The following is a 27,003-nucleotide window of genomic DNA, read 5'->3' as shown; positions in this document are numbered from 1 at the left end:
GCAGCACCGTGGGCCCAGGACACAGATATCCCTCATATCCCAAAAGGTGCCTCAGCCCACAGAGCAGCAACGCTGCACCCAGAATCTTTCATTTCATATTGTCATGATGATTATTTGCTGAGCTCCAAGACATAAATAATTTATTTGGATAATCCCTATCCAAGTGACACTTTCCTAATGAAATGTCTTAGTTTGCAGGAGAATGAGTTCATTATGAGAAGGTCCCCTTTGCCACAGGCACCCAGAGATCACAGAATGGGCAGATGCTGCGGGTAATCTATTTTGCAGGCTCTGGGACCTCTGGCAGCCTTCCGGGCCTCCTCCTCGTCAGAACACCGCTGATGGATATGTATTTTACCAAGCCTGTATCATTCCTTTGTCAGAGCCACAAGCAGCCTGCCGCCTTTGTGGTCACCCAGCACCCTCTACCCAACACCGTGGCAGACTTCTGGAGGCTGGTGTTCGATTATAACTGCTCCTCTGTGGTGATGCTGAATGAGATGGACACTGCTCAGGTAGGAGAGGCCTGGCCACTGCCCTAGGAACCCAGGTGCATTAGGACGGCCACACCCAAGGGTTGGAGGAACCCCTTTGAGAGCCAGTGCACTGCCACCTCTGCCCAACCCAGCTGCCCTCTGATGGGCACCATCTGGCTGTGAGTACCAAGCAAGACCATTAGGAGTCTCCTGCCAGGCCTTGCCACCCCCAGACCCTCCCATTTCCAACAGTGAGCCCTCATCCGCTCTGTCCAGCCCCCGTCCCGACCCCCTGCCCGGGACCAGGCTTTATTGCTCCATCCCCCAAGCTCTGACGAGGGGCTTGCTCCGAATCTCACAGAGCTCACTGAGCTGGGAGGCTGCCTCCAGCCGCTCCGAGCGTCTCCAGCCCTGCAGCATATCCTGATGCCTGCCCACACCCACCTGCCCCGTCCCCTGAGATACAGTCAACCCTGCCAGAGCCTGGGGTGTGCCCCTTGGACCCTTTGCCCACCGACAGCCCACAGATGACCCTTGGGTCCCCAAGACTTCATCATGCCTTAGCCCCTCAGGGCCTGACAGCTGCAAGCACATTGGGCCCCCAGCACAGCCACTCAAGGCAAAGGACACGTGTCATGGGATAGCTTCTGGAGCCCACACCCCCAGGGCAGGGCAGCATTCCAGGGTGGAGAAGGTGAGAATGGCCCTTCAGGTTTGTGAAAAATAGTCCTTTCATTGTCTTGAGGGAAACTCAGAGTAACTCAGCACCTCCCAGTGTGGACACTGGCCTTGTGTAGGCCTTTCGTGGGAATGAAAAAACAGATCTGAGCTGTAGTCTCAGCCCTCCAGGAGCTCCCAGTCTTGCTGCAGAGATGAATGAGCAAATTGTCCCAACCTCATGCAGCCGCACTCTAAATAGAGGTCAGCAGCGGAGCGCTGTGCTGGCCGGAACCGGGAGCAACTAATTCTGCCCAGAGGGCGAGGGAAGATTTCAAAGAGAAGGTGACTTTGGCCTTGAAGAAGGCAGCAGAGGTTTGGGCGTGTGGGGGATGAAGTGGCTGGGAAAAGGCATTCCACGCAGAGCGAACAGCAGGGGCACAGGCAAGGTGGGCTGAGTGTGCGTACGTGTATAAGTGCGTGTGCAGAACGGCCTCGGTTGCTGCGTGGCTGGGGCTTGGGGTCCATCAGGAGAAGAGGCAGGTGAGACCGGAACATGCAGCAGGGCCACTTGCAGAGGGCTGCCCATGCCAGGCTAAAGGGGCTTGGCCAGCAGCCTGGTAAGAGTCATGTAAGTATGACTTTATAAGCAACAGAATCCTTTCTTAGAATAAAAGCTTTCTCCCAAGCCCAGCGTGTGAAACAGGTAAGGCCGAGAGCGGCTCGTGTTGAAGCTGCATGGGGCTGGGGCTTGGAGCTCCTCCCCGACGGGTCTCCCGGCTCCTCCTGATAGCCCTGGAACGGTCACCACTCCGGATACGTCTGTGAACCCCTGGGGTTTCTAGGAGCGCAGTTAGGGAATACTCGGGTACAGGAAGGAGAGACCCTGAGCGGCGTTGTGGCCCAGTGCCTGTTAGGAAGCTGAGCCCTGGGACCAGTGTGGAGGAAAAGCCGGAGCAAAAGCCTAGAAACCAGAAGACTGGGGAGGAAATGTTGCAAATGTGAAGAAAATAAAGGTGAGGATCTGAACTGAGGAGGTAACTGGAGGTGGGACATGGGGGATGCAGTGAAAAAAACATCTCTGAAGTCGGAGTCCATGGTTTGGGGAGCAGTTGCATTGGGAGGTGAGAAGGAGAAGTGCTTGGAGGCAGGGGCTAGCCTGGGCAACTGGGCGTCTGGGATGTGGTAGCCACGGTGAGAAGGCAGGAGGGGTAGGAGAGGAAGCAGCAAGGTTGGGAAGGCAGGAAGAAGAGCAGATTACATGGGATGAAATTGAGTGCAGCTTGGAATGTGCATGTAAGAGACGTTCAGGAGATTCCACTCACTCATTCAGCCATATGGTTGGGTCTCTGCTATTTCCCAGAATCTATTCTATATGCTTGGGATGCTTTAGGGAACGAGACAGAGAAAGCAAAACAGAAAATTTCTATTTCTCATGCAACTTCTACTCTGAAGCATGGGAGATAATAAACAACAAATGCTCTGTAATGTACTTAATTATATGTTAAAAGGTGACAAGTGTGTAGAGAAAGACAAATCCGAGGGCCGGGTGATGAGGACTGGAAGGCTGGGTTGGGGCACAGGATAGAACTGCCATGGAGTGATCCAGGCAGGCCCTACTGAGAAGTGGTATGCGAGCCCAGATTTGAAGGAGGTGACAGAGCCGGCCATGTGACCACCTCAGGGTAGAGCCTCCCAGGCAGTGGGGACAGCCCACATCAAGGCCCCATGGTGGGCACACACCTGGCACATTTGAGGACCAGCAGAGGGGCCACTGTGCCTGGAGCAGAGCAAGTATGGGGCCAGCAGCAGAAGGTGACACAGGGATGCACAGGGCCAGGTCATGGAAGGCCTTGGGTGTCAGGGGAAGAACTTGGGGTTTTACTCTGAGAGGAAAGGGGAGCCATTGAGAGGCTCGGAGGACAGGAATGACATGATGTGACTTTCTTAAAAAGCACCCCTCTGGCAACTGTGTTGAGGACAGACTGTTGGCGAGGCAGAGGGAGGGGTGGCTGCTTAGAGTGGAAGCAAAGAGAGCAGAGAGGAGGCTCCTCACTGATTTGGGTGACAGGTGATGGGGGCTTGAACATAGGAGGTAGCGATGGCGTGGATTCTGCATCTCTCCTGAGGTAGGCCCAGCAAAATATCCTGCCAGATTAAATACAGAATTGAGGGGAAAAAGGGATGACTCCAAGGTCTGGGACCCAAACAGTGGGCAGCTGGAATCTGAGATAACTGTAAAAAATTAAGCAGCTTCTCATAAAACAGACACCCCAGCAGAGTTCCAGACTCAGACGACATCGCCACCTTCTTCCATTGCCTGAAAAAGTAAAAGCGTGAACTCTGCAGCGGAGCCCATGAGGGAAGCAGAGCCTGTGAAAAAGCCCGTTTGCTGTTCCTCTTTCTAACATCCCTTTTTTGCAAACCCAGAGCTCGGGCACAGAGGTGGAGTTTCAACAAAACTCACTTTGGGATGTATAGGGAAGCAAGGGTCAAGGCCGTGGGCTTTGGCTCCCTCTTCCAGGGTGGGCTGGGTGGATGAAGACCTTTCAGCCCCAGACGACTGTGATACAGCCTTGGAGAATTCACTCTCGAAATGCAAAAACATCAGGCGCAGAAGTGCCGTGAGGTTGGCTGCCATATGCAGCTGGCAAGCATCCCCTGAAATCGGCAGATGAACAGAGCACTTATTGATATAAATATCATCACTGCAACAGCTGGGCGCCTTGCAAAAATGAACAATGACACAGTGTGAGCATCAGAAAAGCCGCCCTCAGCACCTGGAGGGGCGGTTCTTTGAAGTGGCATCAGCATTTGTCTGCCAGCGTGCCCACGCCAAGACAGCCACAGCGCCAGCCAGCCCGGCCACAGTGACAGGTCTGCCACAGGTCCCGAGCATCATTCTATTTCTCCCGAGAGGACAAGGGCCACCTCCTGTGTTTGGAGTAGGGACCAACCAGCCATAAAGCCTAGGGTTGTGTCAGGGCTGCGTGTAGGTTTCAGCAAAATAAAGTTGGAAGAGAATGAGAGATCTTAGTGTGCTTTATTTTCTTGCACCACTGGCCAAATCTGCCTCTCCTCAGAACCCCGTACTATGTCATTCCATCAGCCACCCCCAGCCTCATCATCTTCCATTCCCCACAGTGGCTGCTGTTCAAAGATAACTACAAGCAGTGGGGGCTCAAGATAAAGACTCCCAGAGTGACGACATTCTGCTTTAGAAATTTCTTTTTTAGCTCTTTGAGACAAAGGCCTGTGGTCAGGTTAGTGGGGCAAAATCCTAGAACCCCACATCACCCAACAGTGACCCAGTGGTTCCCAGTGGGCCAATCAGAAACCACCTTTGCAGTCACTCCAATAGCACTGACCCAAGATCACCATCTTTGTGGGCTCCAGGGTCAGACCAAAGTTCACAGGGAGCAGGCACCAGACAGACGCCCTCCTTCTGGTCATGCCACACCCACCATGTTGTTCAGAATGCTCAGGAGATCCTCTGTGCCAGCCATGGGGTGGGGCTGTGTGGCAGAGTCATGGGGCCCCAGAGATGTTCACATCCTAACCCCCAAACCTATGAATGTGTTAAAGGACTTTTCAGATGTGATGAGGTTAAAGACCATGAGATATGGAGATTGTCCTGGAATGTCCAGGTGGCCTCAGTATTCGGGTCCATATAGGAGGGAGGCAGGAAGATCATTCAGTGAAAGACCGTGTGACAACAGAAGCAGGAGTTCGAATGACAGCACCATGAATCAAGAATTGCTGGCAGCCTCTAAACTGGAGAAGATGAGGAGTGGCCTCCGCCCTGGAGACTCCAGAAAGGAACAGGGACAGCCCTGCAGACTTTGATTTTTTAACCCCTTAACACCCATTTCAGATTTGGCCCCCAGATAATAAACATGTGTTGTTTTAAGCCACTAAGTATGTGTGGTTTGTTACAGCAGCCATAAGAAACTAATACAGGGAGTAAAAGCTGAAAACAGAAATTCAGACCTAGAGGTGTGGGGGTCACAGCCACGGAGTGTTGGACTGGAAAATGGCTTGAATTGGAGAAATCCGTGTCTGAATCAGAGTCCTCCAGGAGCCACGAGGGGGCAGGATGGGGAGAGCCAAGGAGAAGGCACAGGCCCGTCTCACCAACTGTAAGAGTCTCACTGACTCTGAGGAAGGTCTTTTAAAAGTCAAAGAGCGTGCTTTCTGGGCTCCGGGTGCCGGGCATAGACGGAGGCATAGCAGAGGACAAGTGAGGCACGAAGAACCCAAGCCTCCTGGAGCAGGCCGACCAGGGACGTAAATCTGCCTCCCAGAGTCTCTTCGGCATCAGACAGGATGGAATCGTCTCCAGCTGGAACCATCTCACCAAGACCCTCCAGCGGCAGGACGAAGCTGACCAGGCAGCAGAAGGGACACGAGAGCCAGTGTCCAGGCAGCCCGTCATATCGGTCCCGAGCTCTGTGCTCAGCTCCGGAGGAATCCAGCCGGACGTGACCACCACATACCATGCCGGCGGCCTGGAGTCAGGTGTGGAGTCAGTGAGACCCAGCCTCATTTGGGCTGCCTCCACAGAGGTGCTAGGGCTTATCAGGATCCTCGAATATTCTGTTCCCTTATTATATTAGCTACACTTGGAGTATCCCCTGAGTTTCTCTGTACTTTACTGGTCACTAATTCAGCTCATGTGCCTTCCTTTAGACCACACTGCCTCTGAGTACACCTTACCTCTCTTAAATCTTAGAGTTTTTATAGTCTGAGTGTTCTCCAAACACCTATCAATATTTCCCATGACTTCCTTCCCTAGACCTGCTATTTTGAAAGCTTTTATTTCCCAAACTGCGTTTACTAATTAGTAATTTGTTAGATGTCTTGTCTTTTTCCATAAACCTAACTGCCCCGTGAACTTCTGATGTGCAGGCTGCATTCAGAGCTAACACAGGGTGCTCTGATTCTAGCCCAAAGCCAGGGACTCGGTGTCCTCTACTCCAGAGCGACAGCCTGGGCCCCTTCGCCTTTTCAAGACTCTGGAGATAGTTCACTGGCTTCTCCTTCCAGTGTCCTTTGGAAACACTGATCTGGTCAGGAAGCCGAGGCACAGGCAGGGGCAGGGGTTTGTCCAAAGGCCCACAGCTGGTCATTGACTCAGGCCCATGGGCCCTGCCAGGGATTGTGAAGATTTTTGCCACCATTTAAACAACAGGGTTTCCAGGGCCCCAGGGCTTGATAATCACTGACTTGCTGGTAACTGGGTATGTGGAGCAGGAAGGACTGTTTCTTAGTTTAAAAAAACACAAGAGTCCCCAGCTTGTATAAAAACAGAGTTGCCCATTTCTGAGGCTCCCCGAGTGGGAAGTTTGAGCATTCAAGTGATGCTAAGCGCAGTGGAAAGGGAAAAGGCAGGGTGGGACCGAGACGGATGCATTCGCACGTTTTCTGGAAGTGAGGAAGGCAAGTGTGTCATCCTCCCAGGAGAAATGTGGGGGTGATATTTCAACAACGTCTTTTCCTGTCATTGTGCATTCAAGGCAAATAGCAAGCACTGATATCCCCATTTTTATCTCAGCTTGTGAGAACAGCCTAACATGCTAGCAAAATGCAGAACGCCCAAGTCTACTTCTCCACAAGCCTCAGGTCTGGCTTTGCAAAGGGCCAAGTTTCTGTTCCTCCAGGGTTAACAGCAGAAGAAGCAAGAGACCTCAGCTCCAATTCTAGCCTTGCCACTCACTTGCTGGGTTCCTTTAAGCCAGTTTCTTAGCTTGTCCAAGTCTCAGTGTTATCTATTCAGTTCCTATGACCCAGATGTCAGCTAAGTTCACTCTGTCTTTGAAGATTTAAATAAAATGGGCTGTTTCTTATTCCCCATCTTGTGGGAAAGCCCACTGGCCGTCCCCAGGATTTCTGGGAATTTCAAGGGAGTCCTGTTTTCGTGTTCACTTTCAAGCTCTAGCTCAGGCCTTACTGGGGGCAACATGGGGGCGTTCCTGTCCCAGCAGTGCCCATGACTGAAGGTTGACCACACACATCCTCATTCTTCAGCCCCACCTTGCCTCCGCACCTCTGGCAGGAGGCGGCACACCTTCCCCCAACCCCATAGCCCAGACTGTTCCTTCCTCCCTCCTTGTCTCCCACACCCCCTTAGTTCCTCCGCCTCCCCCACAAAAGGTGTCCCTTCCTTAAAGCTGTCCGGCTCAGCTGTCTCTCTAATACTTCCCTATAAAGCCTGCCCTGAGCCTTTGCCTTCCACCCACCCTACCTTCCTCCGTATAGATCCCCCTAAACTCCCACCCTTCCTTCCCAGAAATGCTCCGATGCAACTGGCAGGAGAGGAGGGAGCCACCCATTGGGTGGACATTGCCTTCTTCACCTTGTGGGGCTGCTGAGAGGCTGAATTGAGGGGGACATACTTTGATCACTAGTGTCTTGCCGATGGGTTTCAGCCCCAGGCAAGTGCACTATGGATTCAGTGAGACCAAAGAAATGACAGTAGAACCTTCTTGGGTGAAAGGGTTTTACCCAACTTTATTCCCACGGTGGCAGGTCAATCCCTAGACTCCCATCCACTCAGAGCGAGTCTGCAGGCAGCAAGCTGGTCTCTGCCTCTGGGCCTCTCTGCCCGCACTGCCGTCTCCGTCTCTATCCTCGGTGCTGCCACCACTCCAGCCTCATCTCTGCTCTCCTGCAGCCTTGCAGCTTTGCCATCGTGTCACCCAGAGCACTGGGCAGAGGTCTTTATGTAGAGTCAATAACGACGTATTTCCCACACGTGTGTAGTGAGCCAGCCAACCAGAGCCAGGTGAGAATCCTGGCCACAGGAACCTTCACTTTCTCCACACCAACCACCAGCCATTCTCCCTTCCTTCTGTCCCTTGCTTCACACCAGCCGCCTCATCCGACCTTCCTTAACTGGACACAGCGTTAAAACCAGTTAAATGTTTTGGGCTCTTATAGAATCTATTTAAAGAAGTACTATAATCACTGATCTGAATTTTAAAACCAATTCAGGTGACTCTTTCATATTTTTCTCTTAAAAATCCTAATTCAGTTTCACTTTTAAGTGGCTCAGGAATGATTTCCCCCACACACACCCCCATGGATCACAGGGACCTTGATGAGTAGAGTCCTTAATTTCTGAAGCTATGATACTACTTGGCCTTTCCATTTTATCAAACTATAACAAAAGGCATAATTAAAGTGCACTGCAATACACTTTAAAGTTCTTTATTCCAAAAATATGCCCATATGCTAGTATTCATTCAACCCATCAGAGCATGTTTATTCCAGCAACTAACAAGCTTTCTGATTCCATCAGCAAGAAAGTGAGGTTCAACTGTGAGGCTCCCTCCACATTTGTAGCATTTCATGTGTGAACGTACGTCCCCAAAAGACATCGGTTTGTGGCCCAAACAGCTTCAGAGATCACTAGGTGGAATAATGTATGGCAGCTGTTCAGGGCTGTGCAAACACGCTTGGTTTAGCTTGTTTTGACAATAAAAAGAAAAGCCTCTGCTTTTCTGCAAGAAGCCTAGCCATTTCTAAATGGGCGCAGCAACTGACCTGCTTCCCCTCTCCGGGGTGGTCCTCAGCGCTGTTTGGTTTATGGCAGTGATGAAGCCCTCCCTTCAGGCAGATGTCAGCACCCCGCCCTAGACCCTTGGGTGAGAAGGAGGGGAGAACTGGGAAGTGAGACGGGAAGGGCCATTGGCCCAGACTCCAGGCTAAAGGATGGAATCCTTGGAGACAGCCACTTCACAAGGTTTCCATCTAAGAAAGAAAATGCCAAAGTGGATTTGAGTGTACATGCAACCCCAGGTCGGCTGGCTTCTCCCGGTCTCAGAACCAAGTGGGCCTGCTTGAACCCCCCCATTTCCAGGCCCTTAAGAAACCAAAAGAAATCCCCAGGATTTCTGTAAAGTACGGGTGCTTCTGTGCGCACCATCTGGCTCCTCGGTTCACCTGTGTGGTGTCTATTCCCATTCTGGGTCACTCAGGGAACAAAGCTCAGCTCCTTGCTGGTTTCCACAAGAAATCCGTGTGCCCTGAGCATTGTGCGTGTTTTATGAATTTGCTGAGTATTAAGGAGGTTAGGGGGGTCACATGACACAGGGACTCCTCTTTGTCCCTTCCACTGTTCCCATGCGCTCCCGGCCCTACTCTTCCAAATCTCCTGGGGTCCTCTCAGGAACCACCCTCGGGTCTCTCTCCTTTGACATGCAGACAGTGCCCCCATATGGATGCCCCCTGCCCCCACCGCTGCCCCAAGCTGGCTGATCTGGAATTTTCACAGGGGCAGGCCTATGGGTGTTACCCTAAAGAGAAATTGCTATAAAGGCTACTAAATAGAGAAAAAAAAGCCAAACCCTTCACTTTTTCCATCTCGCATCCATACACTAATAGCTATCACTCATATTTACTGAGTACAGGCTAGTTACAGATCCCTGTGCTAAGTGGACACATTAAGATTCATAGACACTCATAACTTTAACCCAGAGAACTAAAAGATTTGGCCAAATCACTCAGCTAAACAGTGACAGGACTGAGATTTGAACCCAGGGCACTTCAAGCAGAAGCCCCACTACCTGTTGCAATACTGCACACACAAGCCAAAAAGATGGGGCGTACCAAGGCACAATGCCAGCATTTGGACACCAGGACACCTTGAGGTAAACCCCAGATGACATTTCTTATTGATGAGAATCACCTCCAAGCCCCAAAGGGCCCCTGGGAACAAAACCCTTGCTTCTCCCCTTCTTTCTCCCATTTCCCTTGCCAGATTATGTGCGAAGGCCCAGGCTGCAGGGAGACCCAGACAATCCTTGGCAGGTCAGCTACCGCATCTGCCCTCGCATCACCAGCTGAATGGCATCCGTGCTGTTGCCGATGTGGTCTCTCAAATTAGGGAACTCAAGTGAAAGGATAACTCTGATTTAGGATGAGAAGGACTCAGCAACCTCCCCCAGCGCTCTGAGCATGATGGGAGAGTGACCTGGAAAATCAAATGCAGAGAAGTGTCCCGAAACATTGGAGTCTTGTTTCAGACATAGTAGAACCTATTAGCTTGAGAAATTGGTCTGGAAGTCTTATTAAAAGAGACAAGTCATTGTGCATTCTCTCCAGACTGAAAATATTGGGGGTAATAGACTTTCCCTGATGCTTCGGACCTATGTGATCATGTCAGGATTACCGCCAACCTCTGGCAAGGCCAAATTCCATGCAAGTGATAAAGGCTATTATTTTTTTTAATGGGAAGTTCTGATTAATTCTGATTTCTCTGGCCAGCAGCAGACTTATCTGTACCAGACCTTCATTACTGTGAAGGTCACAAAGCAGGAGAGCCAATGGCAAAGAGAGATGAAGTCCAAACTGTGGATTTGTCATTATTGCACAGCTCAGCAGACGATTGTCCAGCCACGGAGGCCCCCTGTGACCAGTCCCCCCACACACCCCTCCTTTCTCATATGCTTAATTAACCCCCCGTGGAGATGCCAGGAAGGCAGAGCACCATTGCATTTGAAATTTAACCTTGCTCACTTGTCTTTGCTGCTTACTAGGGGTGATAAGAAGAACCCTCCACATTTATATGTTCTCTGTTATCTTTATTGTTATTTTTGTTGAGCACTGATAGGTTCTATACTAATACAGATCGTTGGGATTTAGTGGGTGTGTATTCCATGCCTGGCATTATGTTTAGGGTTTTCTTCACAGGCATTATCTTTTATCCTTAGAACAACCCTATAGGATAGGCATTGGCAAACTTGCTCTGTAAAGGACCAGATAGAAATATTTTAGGTTTTGCAGGCCATGTGGTCTCTGTCACAGCTACTTGGATCTGCCATTGTAGCTGGACAGAACCATAGGCAATACAGAAACAAATAACTATAGCTGTATTTCAATAAGACTTTATTTGCAGAATCAGGCTGCTGGCTGGGTTTGGCCTGTGGGCCACAGTGTGAGCAAGGTTATCCTCTGGAACTTGGGTTCCCCAGCTAGGAAGGTGGCAGACATAGGCCTCTGCTCTCCTACACCCTCCCTCCTCCCAGATCTTCCATTCTGGTTCTGGTGGAAGGAGAGCATAAAAGGACTTTTTTGCATGTGACAGCCCAGTTCTCTCTCAACATGACCATTTTCATGGAAATCTCTCATCCATGGTGGCCATGAGGAGGTGCCCAGATTTCCATGGGTCACCTCTGTCAGTCTAGCTGCTTGTCCACAAGCTTGCTGTAGACTAGGCAGACCGTATTGTGCAGATGCTCAGTCCCAAGCCACTTGGTGGGTCTTTACGAGTCTCACAAAGAAGCTCTTTGGACGACCCCAGATGGAGAGCCTTCCTAACACATGGCCTCTTTGTCCATGCTGGGTGGTCCCCAACAAGCCTACAGCCCCAACCTTAGCTCTCCCTTGTGGGACAGGGTCCATCTCCCTACCCCATGGGGATCATGAAGTTGAGGAAGCATGCTTTGCCCCTCTCGGAGCCACACCCCCTGCCACCTACCTCAGTATTCTTTCCCCAACTAAGGACATCAAGTGGCACAACCGATACAGGGGAATAAATGTCTGTGTCTCCTTGATGACCCTATAAGTTTAAGAAACAATTCATGATCTTAGACCAGTTTCTCAACCTTCACACTTACTGATATTTTGGGCCAGATTACCCCCCAGGGAAGCTATCATAGGCACCGTAGGATGGATAGCAGCATGCTGGCTTCTACTCACTAGATGCCCACATCACCTCCAGGTGTGACCATCAAAAACCTCTCCAGACATCACCAAATGTCCCGAGTGACAAAAACACCTCCGGCTCAGGCTTCGGTTGAGGAGCAACTGCTGCCTTTTGCTCTCAGCTATAGGTTCCAATCCCTGATTTCAGAAAAATAGAAGAGATCTCAGGCAAGATCTCTTCACACCTCTTTACGTTATCTTTTGGTGCAAGGGAAGCATAATTACACCCATTTCAATATGAGAAAATTGAGGCCTGGGTTACACAGCTAGTAAAGAGCAGGACCTAGATTTGGATCCAAACCTGTTTGATGCCAAAACCTATTATACTCTTTAAAATGCCTCATGACCCAGTGACGAAATGAACACTGAAGGTTTTCCTGGAATGCGGGAAGATCTGCAGTGATTATGTTGAACTAGAAGTTGTACTTACCCCTCCTCTCCGTGTCCCATCTAATCCTAACAGTAGTGTTTCAAGGTAGGTATTACTCTCTCCACTTTACACTGAGGAAACCGAGGCCCAGCAAGCCTAACAAATGGTTTAAAATCAGCAGAGCAAAGATGTTTAAGGTGAGTGTTTCTGTGTTCAGAGCTTTGATTTTTCAAGGACCAAAAAATTGGTGGCTGCTCCAAGGGCCTTTGACCTCCTACATAGTACCCTGCCTTTCTAGCCACTGTGTCCTGCAGGCAACAGGAAGTCTCAGGGATAAATGAGGCCAGTGCCCCCACCCCCATCCTTGGCCCCTCTCTGTGCCCTCTCTCCTTGCCCAGCTCTGTATGCAGTACTGGCCCGAGAAGACCTCCGGGTGCTACGGGCCCATCCAGGTGGAGTTTGTCTCTGCAGACATCGATGAGGACATCATCCACAGAATATTCCGCATCTGCAACATGGCACGGGTAAGTGTCGGCCACCATGGCTTCCCTCCTCCCCAGCACAGATGGAGGCTGCTGGGAGAGGATCCTACCACGCCAGCCAAGAGTTGGCGCTGTGCTCCTGATAATCTCATCCTTGGGCAGGAGATGCTTCTGCAGGTTCCAGCCAGACCTATCGATGCTTCCAATGCTCAGAGATGCACACTGTGAAATCCAGCCTTCCATCTGCCCGCTTGCTGCCATGCAGACAAAACTGCTCAGAAATGAGCGCTTCCCCACAGTGTTGTGCCGTTTGGGCATGAGTTGACACAGCCTTTGATTGGATCCAGTAAGCTTCAGGCTAGACCCTGGGAACACCAAGACAGAAAATAATCGACTGCTTTCCTGAGGAAATTCACTGGCTGGGTGGAGGAGCATTGGGTGGGAGGGAGCAGATTAGTAATCTATGACATGTTGGCTAAGTAAAGAGACTTTGATTTTACCCAGGGTGAACTGAATCAGTCTCTGCCCTCAGAGTTCACTATCTAGTGGAAAGGTAAAATACATTCTGGCACATGAGCCTCAGGGAGAGAGATTAATTCTGCCCAGTAGAGTCAGGGAAGGCTTTTCCTGGAGAAGAGGACATTTAAATTGGGTTTTGAACACTGAGTAGGAGTTTTTCAGGTAAAAGGAGGGTGCAGGGCCGTCATGGCCAGAGAATCAATGTGCACAAAGGTGTATACATACAGGAATGAGCACAGGGCTAGTCTGTGACTCTCCCGGTGATAACATGGCAGAGGTCCCATTTAGTTTGTTTTCCACTACAGTGCTGCAGCCGCCAGGGTACCTGGAGGGCTTATATCCCAAAGCATCCCCAGAACGGTCCTAACAGCCTCTCTGTTCTCAGCCGCAGGATGGGTATCGCATAGTCCAGCACCTCCAGTACATCGGCTGGCCCGCCTACCGGGACACACCACCCAACAAGCGCTCTTTGCTCAAAGTGGTCCGCCGGCGGGAGAAGTGGCAGGAGCAGTATGACGGGCGGGAGGGACGCAGCGTGGTGCACTGCCTGTGAGTCTGCGGGGTCTCTGGGGCCACAGACGGGAGGGGCGCAGCGAGGGGCACTGCCCGTGAGTCTGCGGGGCGCAGCGAGGGGCACTGCCCGTGAGTCTGCGGGGCGCAGCGTGGGGCACTGCCCATGAGTCTGCAGGGTCTCCGTGGCGATGGGCAGCAGGTGGCAGGAGGTCCTGAGGACACCACTGGCCACACACCCCAGCCCTACGCATGCAGGCTTTCTCCATCTCAGTGACCCTTAAAGGCCAATGGAGTGGATTCAAGGAATTACGATCCTTTCATGGTTGCCAGTTTGCTGCCCTGAACTAACGTTATATAACATATTACTGAAGCAGAACCTGGCGGCCTTTCCATAAACACAGTGGGGCAGGAAGACCACTGTCCAGGGCTCCCAACAGGGAGATGAGCCCCACTCTCAACCGGAGGCAGATGTCCTGCCAGTCACCAGAAAACTCGGGATGAAGCAGGTTCCACTGACTAGATCCTCCGCTATTGTTGCCTGAAGGAAGAAAAAGGAAGGGGGATGCATTGATTAAGGGAGCTTCATGCCAGGCATTTTAAGTAAATGTCCTCATTCCATCTGTGAGGTAGACATGGTCATGGTGCAGTGAGGAAACAGGTGCAGGCCCGGTAGGGGATCAGGCAGTTAAGAAAGGAGCTTGGGTTTGAATTCACCGGCCTCCAGGCCCGTGTGCTACCCATTCCACCACACTGCCTCTGGTAGACCAAAGCCCTCCTCCACCAGGTCTGCCTGCTGGGACATCGCTAACTGGGCATGGTGGAGGCATGGGGACATGGGAAGCTGAGGGGGAGGCACTGCCCAAGAGGATGATGGGTGGGTGCCGAGGGCCCTGGGAATGCTGTTTCCCAGGGCACAGTGGGCTCATGCTGGCTGTACTTACACTCCATTACTGTCATGAACTGGAAGCTTTACCTGCCTTAGAATGGGCATAGCTGGGGCACAGGCATTCCCAGTCAAATACACCCTGATGTCATAGTGCAGGGTAGAGGTCAGGACCCACTGGAGGACTGTGGCGACAAGCTGTCATCAAGGAAAACACTTAATTTTGTGAAATATTTAGAAAATGAACACAGCCTATCTTGCAACATAGAGACTCACAATATCATAGTAGCAAATAAGCAAATGTTGTAAGTATAATTACTTCAAAGAGCACGTGTCAAAGTCTATCAGGAGACTATAAAGTGACCTCAGAGAGGGGTTCCACAAAACTATGATTTCACATCAAAAACAGCTGTAGCCATAACAGCGGTGTGTGGAACATTGATTCACAATAACTCACTTTGCTTCTTAGAACATAAAATGATTTGGGAAGAAGTGATGGAGAGGTCCTCCTCTTTTAGAATGTTGTGTTAGAGGAAGCTTGAACCAAAGGCTTCCCATTTTCAGATTAAGTATTTCTGGAACCAGTGGAGGCATTAGTAACATCTTACTGACCCCAACACTGAGTGCAGTCTTTTCAAAACCAGCTACCTATTACCCTCTTTAAAAAAGATGGTGCATGCACATGTCAGGAAAATCAGAGAGCTTAAAGGGAAGTTACACGTGCATGTGCGTGCGCACAAACACACACACACACACACACACACACACAGAGGTGCCACCACCTGCAGCAATCACAGCCTGCCAAAGGATGCAAATTGCAGACTGGAGTCCAGAAAGATGCTGTGAGGTGTCACCTGTGACATGGGTGGGTGACAGGTGGGATCAGCCAAGCAAAGCTGTTCTGCCCACATCCCTGAATCTGGGTTGGCAGCTGGTGCCCTGCCAGCTAAGCCTTGCTCCCTTCAGTTCCCTCCCACCTACTCAGGTGGCCCCACCTTGAGCACAGAGCCACCCCCATCCCATCAGGGTCTAACTCCACTGGGCCCAAGATGCCTGTGTCCACTCACCTCTTCCTCTAAGGACTCTGCTGTTTTCCCTTCAGAAAATACTGACCCCTCCTTCTGGGGATTCCCCTCCTACTCTTTCCCACATGGTTGTCTTTAGCATGCTTTTTTTGCAGGACTGCCTTTTTATCCGTGTCTCCCCTAGGCAAGGTGACCAGCAGTTTGAACCAAAGAAAAGCGCATGGCTCTCCTATCCACAGGGGCCTTGGCATGCTTGGGGCAGAGATAAAACAGGCACTGGAATGCACGCACCAGCCAGTGAATAAAGAGCAACTGTCCACACTTGAAACATTGGTCTTTGGGTGTCCTGTAGATAAAACATCTGGGAAATTGACTGAGGGCTTTAGTTTCCATCCAGATGTTCTTTAGACACAGGCCATTACATGAAATCATTAGTTGCTTTTGGCAACATGCCCAGGAGTTCCGAATCGGGCAGATTTGCTAAAGGGACTTGCTAGAAGAGTTGGAGGGTGTTTCCCTGAAGGAGAATTATGGAGCATCAGAAAGACGAGTGATAGCGAGATGACCCTGCCGAAGCCCTCTATCACTGCTCTCTGGATCAACAGGGTCTTGCTAATGCCAGTATGCACACATAGACATCTGTCATGTCAGGGTACAGCATCTCAAATCCACCCCAGCTCCCCACCCCGCCCTAAGCCTAGACTGGCTGACTCCAGGCCAACAGAGATGTCTCTAGCATGGCTGGCTTTAGTGGATGGGAAGATTAGAATGAAAATCACCCAGAACCTTCTGTTGTCTTCACTGGCTGTGTAGGTGGACCCAGAACAACCCTTTGGACAAGGATGTGGGCACCTTACACACAAAGACACACTGCCTGCCTGCCCTGGGCTTTGGGTCAGGATGCCATGGGTGATTATAACATGCTGGTAGAACCCAGGAAAACATCAAGCTAACTGAACTCAAAGGTCATCTAGTCCAACCTCCTGCCCCATTATATAAATAGGAAACTTGGAACTCAGACACAGGAAGTGACTTGTCCAAGTGTCTTACCTGAGGGTTTCAGGGCTGTAAAGTTCAGTAGGGATTCAGTGAGACTGAGAAATAACAATAGAACGTTCTTGAGGTAAAAGGGTTTATATCTGGCTTTATTCTCATGGCCATAGGTCGAGCACTAGAATCACGTCTGCATCCAACAGTCTGCAGGTCCATAATCCTGCTCTGTCTCTGCCTCTGCCCAGAGTACTGGCCAGAGCTCTTTATATAGTCACTCAGTCAATAATAGCCCATTGCCTAGGGTGTGGAAGCACTAGCCTGGCAGTAGGCCAATTACATCATCAAGTAATTTGGTGAGGATCCCGGCTGTAGGAACTTCCATTTTCCCCACACTCAGGTCAAAGCAGTTCATGGCACCGATGGGGCTCAAACCATAACTTGTGGTTCAGGCTAAGGTTTCGCCAGAGCCTTACTTTGCATTTGCCAGGGCAAACCCTCCCCACTACAGCTGATGTGACTTTAGGATGAGCAGATGCCTGGAGGTACCCAGAAACCTGGCTCAGCCTTTTACTCTGTGTTTAGAAATGGGGGAGGCCGCAGTGGAACCTTCTGTGCCATCTGCAGTGTGTGTGAGATGATTCAGCAGCAAAACATCATTGACGTGTTCCATATCGTGAAAACGCTGCGTAACAACAAGTCCAACATGGTGGAGACCCTGGTGAGCATCCCAGTAACTGTTCTGCAGCAGCCAGGGACTGACCTTAGTCTCCCTGGCCTAAAGCAAATAGCATCAGATATTAAAAACCCTCAACAGCTGGGTGCTCCTTGAAGACTTAGTCTGTGAACTTGCACACACTGTTACCTGCTCTGCTTCCCTTCCCACCTCACCAGCCTCCTTTTCTCGCAGGGCAGTCCATGTGTTAATCCTGATACACTCTACTTTGTTTTACTTTTTGCCCACTCTTTAAAAAAGTATCACTGATTCAGGCTTAGGGAAAGGGGTTCTGGATTAGTAGAGTGTGAATTATGTTTTCAACTCAGTCCGATCCTATTCTAATTAATTTATGCCAATTGTAGAGTATAAAGCATTGGGCTAGGATGCTGTAGATAAAGGGAGGGAAGGAGAGTGGGCAGGCAGAGCCCCAGACGATGGGGCCGGGTGTGATGGTGGATCATGCAAGAGAGTTGAAGAGTTTTTAAAGCTACTCAAAGTGTGGTCCTACTCAAATTCTGGCCCTCAGACCAGAAATATCAGCATCACCTGGGAGCTCGTTGGAAATGCAGAATGCGCAGCCCCTCTCCAGATGTACTGAATCAGATCTGCATTTTTAAAAGATTCCTGGATGCTGTGTATGCGCATTTGAGAAGCACTGGTACACATTGGGCATCCAGGAAAGCTAGAAGCAGATGCCAGGCAGAACTCTGATGGATGTCCACATAGGAGGAGTTACATGGGGAATTTTGAGCAGACCGTTAACTACAGATGTGAAAAAAGTGTTCTCCAAAATGTGTCTCTCTAAACTAAATGCTTTTTTCCTTTTCATCTCTCTCTTGTCTCCTCTTCTCCTTCTCTGCCTCTCCTCCTCTTAGGAACAGTATAAATTTGTATACGAGGTGGCACTGGAATATTTAAGCTCCTTTTAGCCCAGCAGGATGGGGAACCTGCTGGAATCCAGAGGTTGCTGCAGCCAAGCCCCCTTTTCTGTGAATGGCAGTGACTGGGCTCAGGGGCAAAGAGGCACCTGCCCAACTCCAAGGAGAAGACTGGTGGTCCCGTGGCCATGGTGGGCTCTGCACTTTCTGAGGGGTCTCCTGTGGCTGTGGGAGATGCTGCTCTGAAAGGCCCAGGCTTCCCTTCTGCACCCAAGCAGCCACAGCCGTGGAAGTGCATCCGTGGCAAGGCCCTGGATTTTTCAGTTCCCAGACCTCTTGCTTTTGCTCCTTTCGAGTTTGTGACTCTCATGGCAAGCCGAGGAGTGACAGTCTCCGTTGCCAGTGGGAGGGTAGGGGATGCGCGTTCTGCTCCTCCGTGCTGTCCTGGAAATGATGGGGCCCTCCTGCCCGCTGCAGTCTCCTTCAGGGACCTTTGGCACTGCACCCCTTCCAGTCCGGATCAGTGTGACCTTGGGACACTCCCAAATACAGCAGAAGTCCCCCGCCCTCACACCTAACCTGCATGGGGCCTGGCCCACCGCCACTCTGCACCCCTTCCCCAGCCTGGGCCCCGGCCTGTCATTCTCTGGCCAGCCCGCTGTGTCCACCACCACTCTTTGATAAAGGTTTTCCTTGCTTGTGTTTGTGGTCAGTGGGAGGGAGAGTAGAGCCCTTTGCTGCTCCTCCTTGTCCTTGTGAAAAGCAGCCACCTCCCTGGGGCAGGGGCCTTGCTGACCCCAGTCTCTCGGGTGGGAGCTTTGTTCGGGAGGGGCAAATGAGGTTTGGATTTTCCAGAGGGTATGTGAAAAGAAACTTTCTTTTGGGAGGTGTAAAATCCTAGTCTTTTTTTGTCCAAATGGAAAGAGGAGGAATGTGTAGCTATAAGACACATCTCTCAGGCCTATCATCTTTCTTGGCTGAGACTAGCTCTGAATGTTCTTCAAAGGTCCCTCCCTGGGGCAGCACAGCCATTGAGCAAGGGAAAAGTGAGCAGGTCTGCAGACCATCCCTCACAGTTCTTTTCAGATAAAGAACCAGCTTTGTGCATAATCTTGTATCTCCACACTCGAACTTCTTACTAAAGAAACCCAGCTGCCATCTCGAAAAAGGTCACTGTGTACCCAGTTATACTTTAGTTGAAAATAAGGCCAAAGGAGATCATGCCTGGGGACCTAGGGTCTTACCCAAAGTCTGGGTGAGTCTATGACAAGGGCCCAACCGTTGCTTGGCATCTGTCGTGTGCCAGGCTTGGCACATTCTGCATCTTGCTTAGAACCCCCACGTGAGAGCTGTCAGCTGGTATCACTCCATTGTCCAATGGAGGAGACTGAGGCATCTCCCTCAGTGATGACAATCTGGGTTCCGTAGAGGCAGATAATGGCAGAGACTTATTTGTACTGTTCTCTTCATCTTTTGTCAGTCAAGCAATTCTTTTATGGAGAGAAAATAAGATCAGGAACTTCTGAGCAGAAAACTCCACCATGGAACTATAATTCCTTTCAGATGCCATTTCTTCTGGGAGGCCCAGAATTTCAGATATATTTTAGCAACTCATTCCGGCTCCCCAGGAAAGCTAGTCTTAGCTAATTTCTTAGCCAGTTCCCTGTTCCCCCAGGCTGGGAGGTCTGACAGCTAAGGACACTGTCCCTACCTTGGCCTCTAGCCTGTGCTAAGGCACAGTACCTGGTGGGCTTGGGGTGGCCTGCCATCCAGAATGCTCCACCTTGGAGGCTGGTCGAACCCCAGACAAGGCATGAGGAGCACAGAATTCAATAAGGCACAGCTTTTGCTCTCAAGAGGTCACTGTAAATTGGGGAAGTTGAACCTCACTGCACTGGGGGTGGGTGTCAAGCCTCTGAGTGCTATTTGAGTCTAAGATCAAGAGAGACTGCCTAGGGCTTCCTAGAGGAGGTGACAGCCATTCCAGCTGGGTCTCAACAGGTAGAAAAGGAAGAAGGGAATTTCAGGCCAAGGAATCAAGCATTTGCAATGGCAAAGACGTGAGAAAAGGCCTGGGGTGGGGTGGCGGTGTATGGAGGGAGGTGGGCCCAGCTGGAGCATAGCACAGCAGGTGTGGCGGGAGGTGAGTGCAGGGGCACCCCTGTGGGCATCAGGGAGCCCGCAGAGCTTTTGAGCGATGCGCTCGGTTCAGTGTTGGAGAAGGCTCACTCTGGGGCCAGTGAGGCTGCCTCTTTTCCTATCATCAGACACTGTGAAAACATTCCCTTAAGTGTATACTTTTTAATAACACATCTATTTGTCTGTCTGCTCATAGTTTTGTTGCTGGAACAAAATGTGCAGTGGAGCATGAGACTCAGCCTCTGCCTCAGGGTCTCTGCTCTACCACGGGGCCAAGTGACCGAGCCAGGCCTGCAGGCTTATGAGGATGGGCGTGAAAGGAGCCCTCAGAAGCTGCTCTCATTGGCACAGGCTTGGGAGCTGTCTGGATGTCCCTGGACACCAGGCTTGATCAAGGCAGGGCTGTCACTTTGGGGGTTCATAAGGAAGTGAAGGGAAGCAAAGGAGACCCCCAGTGAATCCATTCTTCTCCTCTGATGGGCCCCTTCCTGGGTGTGCCTGAGCAGGTCCCCAGGCCCTCTGTGGTCCTGCTGGCTTCCCCTGCCTCCGCTCCATGCCTCCAGCAGCTTGTAGTATATGCTCTTTTCTCAGATCCTGGCTCACCCATACAGAATTGGGGGGGAGTGGCAACTGACACAAATCCTAGCAGTTATTCCAATATGTGACTTCAGGGAGAAGGAAATCGGCAAAAAAACTCAGGCCATGGTACAGTAACCAACTCAACACCCACCTCCAATTTCCTCACAACCCAGCCACCCTGCAAAGAAGGCAGGGCGGTGAACAGGTCCTGGGCCAGTTGGCACAAGAAGAAACAGGCTCACGGATGGGGCTGTCCTCCCTAAGATCCCTCGTGGCAGGAGCTTCGATGAGATGGGGCACCCGTGCGCAGGAATTTGCACTGGCCCCTCCCCTGGGAAATCTGAGCAAGCTCCACCTCCCTGGGGGCATTCTCCCCACAGCGCACTCTTAGGGTGGGCTCACCTCTCAGAGGAAACTAGTATAAATGCTCTTAGAGTCTCCACAACACAGCCTCTCAGCTCCAGGGTACCAGAGAGAGAGCCCCTCCTTACTACAGAGCTCCATGGTTCTCACCTCCTAGTTATGGACCCTGTTTGGAGGCAATGTGAGGAGTTAATGAGAATCTGGGAACCATCCCAGGTTGCATGTGCATATGGCCAGGATGTAGTTTCTGGGTGTATCTCGCTGTTCTGCAACATCATTAGGGCTCACCCAGCTCACCAGACGGAGATCTTGGATCCGTCTGGGGCCTCTGGGCCTCTAGATGACCAGGGTAGGCCTCCCTTCATGGGAACAGAAGGCATCAGCTTGCAGGTAGTACCAGCAGCCCTGTGCTGGGCACTCTAACATGTGAATTCACTGAATTCCTCCAACATCCCTAAAAGGTGTTTGTGATTGTCCCCATGTCACAGGTGAGGAAACTGAGGCTCAGAGGGGAGAAACCACTTGCCCCATAGTTTCACAGTCAGGGGAAGAGGATTTAAATTGATTCCTCAGACTTCAGAGACAGGATTGTCCCACCTCCATGTCTCAGATTTTCCTTGGGGCACCCCTTAACAGCAAAGACTAGAGTGAAAGAGATTACCCAGTGGATCTTCTAAAGCCCAAAGTTTCATATTTTACAACCATTCATACAAAATTTGCATTCCACTCTATTTGCCTGATTTGCTTTAATACGACTATATAAATATTTTTCTAAACCATATGCCCTGCCCCTCATATGGCTTTGATCACCTCAACTCACTACAATGGGCCCTAGGAAACTCTATCCCAGTCTGCAGGGCATAGTGCCTGGCCACGCTGCTGCCCCATGAAGCACCTATGGTATGCAGGGCCCTGGAGGGGGCACTGCCAGGATGCACAGGCTACTATGGCACTGTTCATCCCGTGGTGAGGAAAGGTGTGGTGGTGGAAAGAGCTCAGATCCAGCCTTGCCAACCAATTAGTGGAAAAAGATGTGAAAAAAGGAGCCTCTGCTCAAAGGGGTAGAATCAGAGAGCTCTGAACAGGGAGACAGAGGGGCCAGGCCAAGAGGTTGAGACCCCACAAGAATACTCAGAACCAAAGATGCTTATGGACTATTGGGCAAAGTGGTCACCTCTGTGACACAGCATGACAGGTGGAGAAGGACTGGCCAGAACCACTTGGAGCTGGGGTGTTGCTTTGACCCTGGAACAAGTCTCAGAGTCTTGGAGAAAGGATGATAATTTTCCCTCTGAGCAATCACATGGCTAAGCCAGCTCCTGCTGTGTGTCCTCACACGGCCTCTGGTGTGAATCCCTGTTGTGTGCATAGAGGAGTTAGTCTAGCAAATGGCACAAGTGAGGCCAACAGAAGAGCAGTCAGGTGTTTATCATGTCATCTCTGCAGGAGTAACTGCGCAACCCAGATCCAGAGGCACTGACGGGTGCGACAGTTCCCCTGCACCTCACTGCTCTAAAACAAAACAAAGTCACCATCTCTTAGCCTTCATCTGGCCACTCCTGGGCTGCCCAGAAAGGCAATCAGCACCACGCTGAGTCAGGAGTAATGTCATGGAAAACGTGGGTGAGCCCAAGGGTAAGAGGAGCAGGATGCTAATCCTAAACCGTAAGGCCAATGGATCGTGTTGGGCCAAGATTCCTGGGTACAAATGGTCAACCCAAGCTGCAGGGCCAGTCAGTAGATGAGACATGAGTCACATGGATGGCCATTGCTTCTCAAAGCCCTGACTTGCCTTTCCCGTCATCTAACTAGTCTAAGCTGCTTCTCAGCCAGTGATACCAACTCCAAATCACAGCCAAGTAAAACACAAAAATAGGCAAAGTGAATCCAACTAGAGGAGACTCCCTGAGATTCAACCTTATTCCTATACTCCCATGCAAGAGCTCCATGTTGGAGGCGTTCCATGTCGACATATCCAGAAGTGATAACATGCAGGGCCTTGGCCTCACCTAACCGAGATCTATCTGCCTTTGAGGTCCTGTATGGTCTGAGCATCAGGGAGAGAAGTCAGTAGCCCTGAGTTGAGGGGACAGTTCTACTCCTATTTCTTCTGGCACATATTTCAGGGTTATGGATATGATCCTCAGAAGCACAGCGGAGATGTCTAAGCCATATTCATGCACAGGAGGCTCTCCTCCAGTTTGTTGTTGACCAGAGACAGACGTTTGCATGGCACTGACTATACGAACCTCTTGTACTGACCAAGACCAGCTCTTGCAAACCCCCTCCCCACCTCCAGAGAGATGGAGAAAGATCATCAAAGGGGCCACATTCACCCCCTGAAGTCTACCCCAAGGTGTAGTCAGTGCCTACAGTGGGAGATCCCAGGCCTGGCATCCTAGCTATCTCGGGAGTGGTCCGCTGGAGCTGATTCAAGGGATAGGGAGAGACTCACAATGTCAGGAGGCCTGTAGGGAAGAGCTGTTGAGCTGGATCACCATAGAGCTTCCCTCTCGATCTGAGAGCTGCTCCAAGTGATGGGATTCAAATCCTGATCCTTGGTTGTAATGTTCAAAGAATGAGAGTCTGGGGGCCTTAGGGTGTTGGACAGGAAGAATTGGTATGAAAGCCTGGAGTTCAGGGAAACCAGTGTAATTCATAGTTCTTAAATTCCTGGTGAATGGGATTTTGAGATTGGGGACAGAAGGGGAATGTGAAGTAACCTGCCTGTACAACAAATCGAGTCCCTGTACATGTACTTCAGTGCCTTTGAGCTTGTGAATGCAAATCAGTGGGCCTCCTACGTGATGGTCCAACAAACTCTTAGTGCCCACATGCCCCTCTCTCCCCCATGGAAGATTAACAATGTGAGATGTTCTTTGGGTTAAAGCCTCCAGGGTGGTCTGGAGGCTCAGAGGGCAAAGTGGTGTCATCCAAGTCACATCAGGCTTCCAGAGGGTCAGGTGGAAGGCAAGTGCCTATATTCTCCAGTCTGTAGGTTATTAGACAAATTCAAGCACAATTTGCTAGTGCCAGGCACTCCCACGAGTGGAACCAAGCCCAGCAGCGGAACTTAGTAACTGTAAGGAAGCACTTGCTCTCTGCCAGAGAGGATGAGATGGCCTTGAATTTCCTCCCCCCTAGACGGGTGAGATCCTATGGAACTAGGACCATGTTTGAACTCCTTTGTTCTTGCCAAGCACCAGCGTCTGCTTGGTTTGTGCAGGTTGAAGCTTCCTGCTCTCCTGCCTGAGTCTTCCCACCACTCAGGCCAAGATGCTGCTCTGGTCACACATCCAGGGCTCACCCAGACTGGTTATCACTAAACAGCCAGAGAGAGCCGCTGCTTTGCCACAGACCCAGTGCCCATCAAGATCTCTGATGAGACCAGCCATAATTCAGACCACTGACCAACAGAATCATCACAGACAGCCAGAACCAGTAAGTGTCCGTGCAGGACCCAGAGAAGGGCTTTGCTTACCGTACACATTATCTCCAGAGGTTAAGTCCACCCCCACGCCCCGCTCAAGGCCCTTGGAGCAGATTGCAGAGGCAAAAGCACAGTGACCCAGTTGGCATATGATTATAATTGGCCCCAGGGCATCCATTTCATTGCCAGGTGGACCCTGGGCTAGCCCCGGGTTAATCCAGGCTAACCCATATTGGCAATCAGACTCAAAAGCACTTTTCTACCTTCTCTTTTCCCCCTACATCCTACTAGCCAATGAAAGGCAAAGCATAGAAGCTTCTCCCTTGCCTGGGCAGCAGGACACCATCATAGCCCTCTAAGGGCCACCCTGGGGTTCCCACTCCACTCCAGGGAGACTGACACTCTCACGTCCACTGGGCTTATGATACTGCATGAGACCAAAGTCTCCACACGGTTTTCAGCCCCCTCCATGAGTCCCAGTGGCCTGCACTGTACAGTTTGGGTGTTTGATAGATAAAGCACGTATGAGAAGAGAAAACAAAATAAATCAACTACAAAAAAAAAAAAAAAGCCAGCACCATGCTGTCAATGTTCTTTTTTTTCCTGTTTCCTTTCCAATTCTGGCTGAGAAAAGCAGAAGGTAAATAATGTCGGGTCAATGAATATCAGATATATTTTTTGACTGTACCTTATGGTGAAGTGTAATCTTTTTACACCTGCAAGTCCATCTTATTTATTCTTGTAAATGTTCCCTGACAATGTTTGTAATATGGCTGTGTTGGAAATCTATACAATAAAGCTGTGACCCTGACATTCATGTTTTCCTAAGATATTCGTCCTGGTGTCTTCCTGAGGTTGGGCGCCAGTGAGATGGAGACAAGCTGAAGAGGGAGGAAAACCTATTACCAAATAGGTTTCTTGGTATTTGTGTTCATATAATCAATGCAAGAAATATATATTATCCCCTATTTGCAGAACAGAAAGTTGAGGTTCATAAATGTTAAGGGAGTTCCCATGATTGCACGTTGCACTAGTAAAAAAGGTTGGGTCTAAAACAGTTTTTCTCAGGTGTGATCCATAGAACACTGGCATAAAATCACTCAGGAAGCTTACTAAACAGAAAAATTGTTAAGCCCTTCCAAAATCACAGTTTCAGGATCTGAAATTATAGTAACAAGCTGCCTGGATGTATCAGTTAGCTTTTGCTGCATAATACACCACCCTGAAACTCAGTGACTTGAAACAACAGTCCTTTGTGGCGGTCAGCTGGGGCTTGACTGGTCTCGGATGAGCTCAGCTAATCTTAGCTGGCCCTCTCAGGGGGCCCACTCAAGGCCAGGCTTGGCGGGGACACCTTGTCTACTGCAGCTCTTCTCCTTCTGGGGCCAGAAAGCTAGTGTAAGCATACGCTTCTCACAATGACAGCAGGAGCATGAGAGAGAAAGCCCAGTCACGTAAGTTGTTTTGATTCATGTCTGCAACCTCCCATTGGATAAGGCTGGTTGCATGGCATACTCAGAATCAAGGGCAGCGAAATACACTCCACCTCTTGGCATAGACCCCACTTTTCAATGTTCCAATAAATGCTGAGATTAGGCACCAAACCAATAGCACCAGATGCAGACCATAACCCTCTCATCTCAGACAGATTACCTCCATCAGTTCACCTGCAAAACTTCTAAACACACTGTCTGGTTCAATAGGTCCAGGGTAGAGCTCAGGAATCTGCATGCTTAGTGATCCAGGTGATTGTAATACATCCTGAAGTGAAGCAAGCACTATTTCAAATGCTGCTGCCATTAGAAAAGGACGGATAGGACCCAAGGGGACAAGGAGACCAACCAAGTCCCAAAGTAGGGTTTGGGGCTGCCAGTCTCTGAGTTGGGTGCACCTGCCCTCTACTTCCTCAGTACACAGAAGCAACAGCTGGAAACAACTCCTTGGAGTTTGTTGGTTCCCAAGTTCTCTGTACGTATCCAGATGCAAGTATGAGCTGGAGGCATGAGCCACAGGGCCAGAGCCCAGGGGTCACTTTGTTCTCATTCAGCCTTGGGAACCCCAGCAGGGTTCTTCAACCTAAGGGACCTGCATGTAGCACCCACTGAAACCCCCCGCAAGCCACAGAGCCTGGAGATCATGTGCTTCCCAGCTTGAGTCCTGAGTGGGGAACCTGGTGGCCATCCAGCTAGTAATCTGTGTCCCTTTGTTCTCGCTCATGTTAATGTCATTTCTTTGGCCTGCTCTAATTAGTTTTTTGCCACAAATGTGAGAGTC

At 50.5% G+C, this 27,003-nt stretch overlaps 1 protein-coding gene across 16 annotated transcripts in view; it reads left to right on the top strand.

The window, feature by feature from the left end:
• PTPRT (protein tyrosine phosphatase receptor type T) overlaps positions 1-25,540 on the top strand; it is a 1,028,419-nt gene extending 1,002,879 nt beyond the window's left edge. For all 16 annotated transcript variants that reach the window (XM_036902260.2, XM_036902256.2, XM_036902251.2 and 13 more), the window contains 5 exons: positions 384-515; positions 12,609-12,734; positions 13,597-13,760; positions 17,208-17,343; positions 18,216-25,540. In XM_036902260.2, the coding sequence (XP_036758155.2) occupies positions 384-515; positions 12,609-12,734; positions 13,597-13,760; positions 17,208-17,343; positions 18,216-18,269 (612 nt within the window). In that variant the 3' untranslated portion in view covers positions 18,270-25,540. The remainder of the gene's footprint in view (positions 1-383; positions 516-12,608; positions 12,735-13,596; positions 13,761-17,207; positions 17,344-18,215) is intronic.
• The last annotated feature ends 1,463 nt before the right edge of the window (positions 25,541-27,003 follow it).

This window comes from Manis pentadactyla, chromosome 5 (assembly GCF_030020395.1).
Source record: "Manis pentadactyla isolate mManPen7 chromosome 5, mManPen7.hap1, whole genome shotgun sequence".
Taxonomy (NCBI): domain Eukaryota; kingdom Metazoa; phylum Chordata; class Mammalia; order Pholidota; family Manidae; genus Manis; species Manis pentadactyla.
The sequence above is the reverse complement of the archived record's forward strand: the minus strand, read 5'-3'. Positions and strand labels throughout refer to the sequence as shown.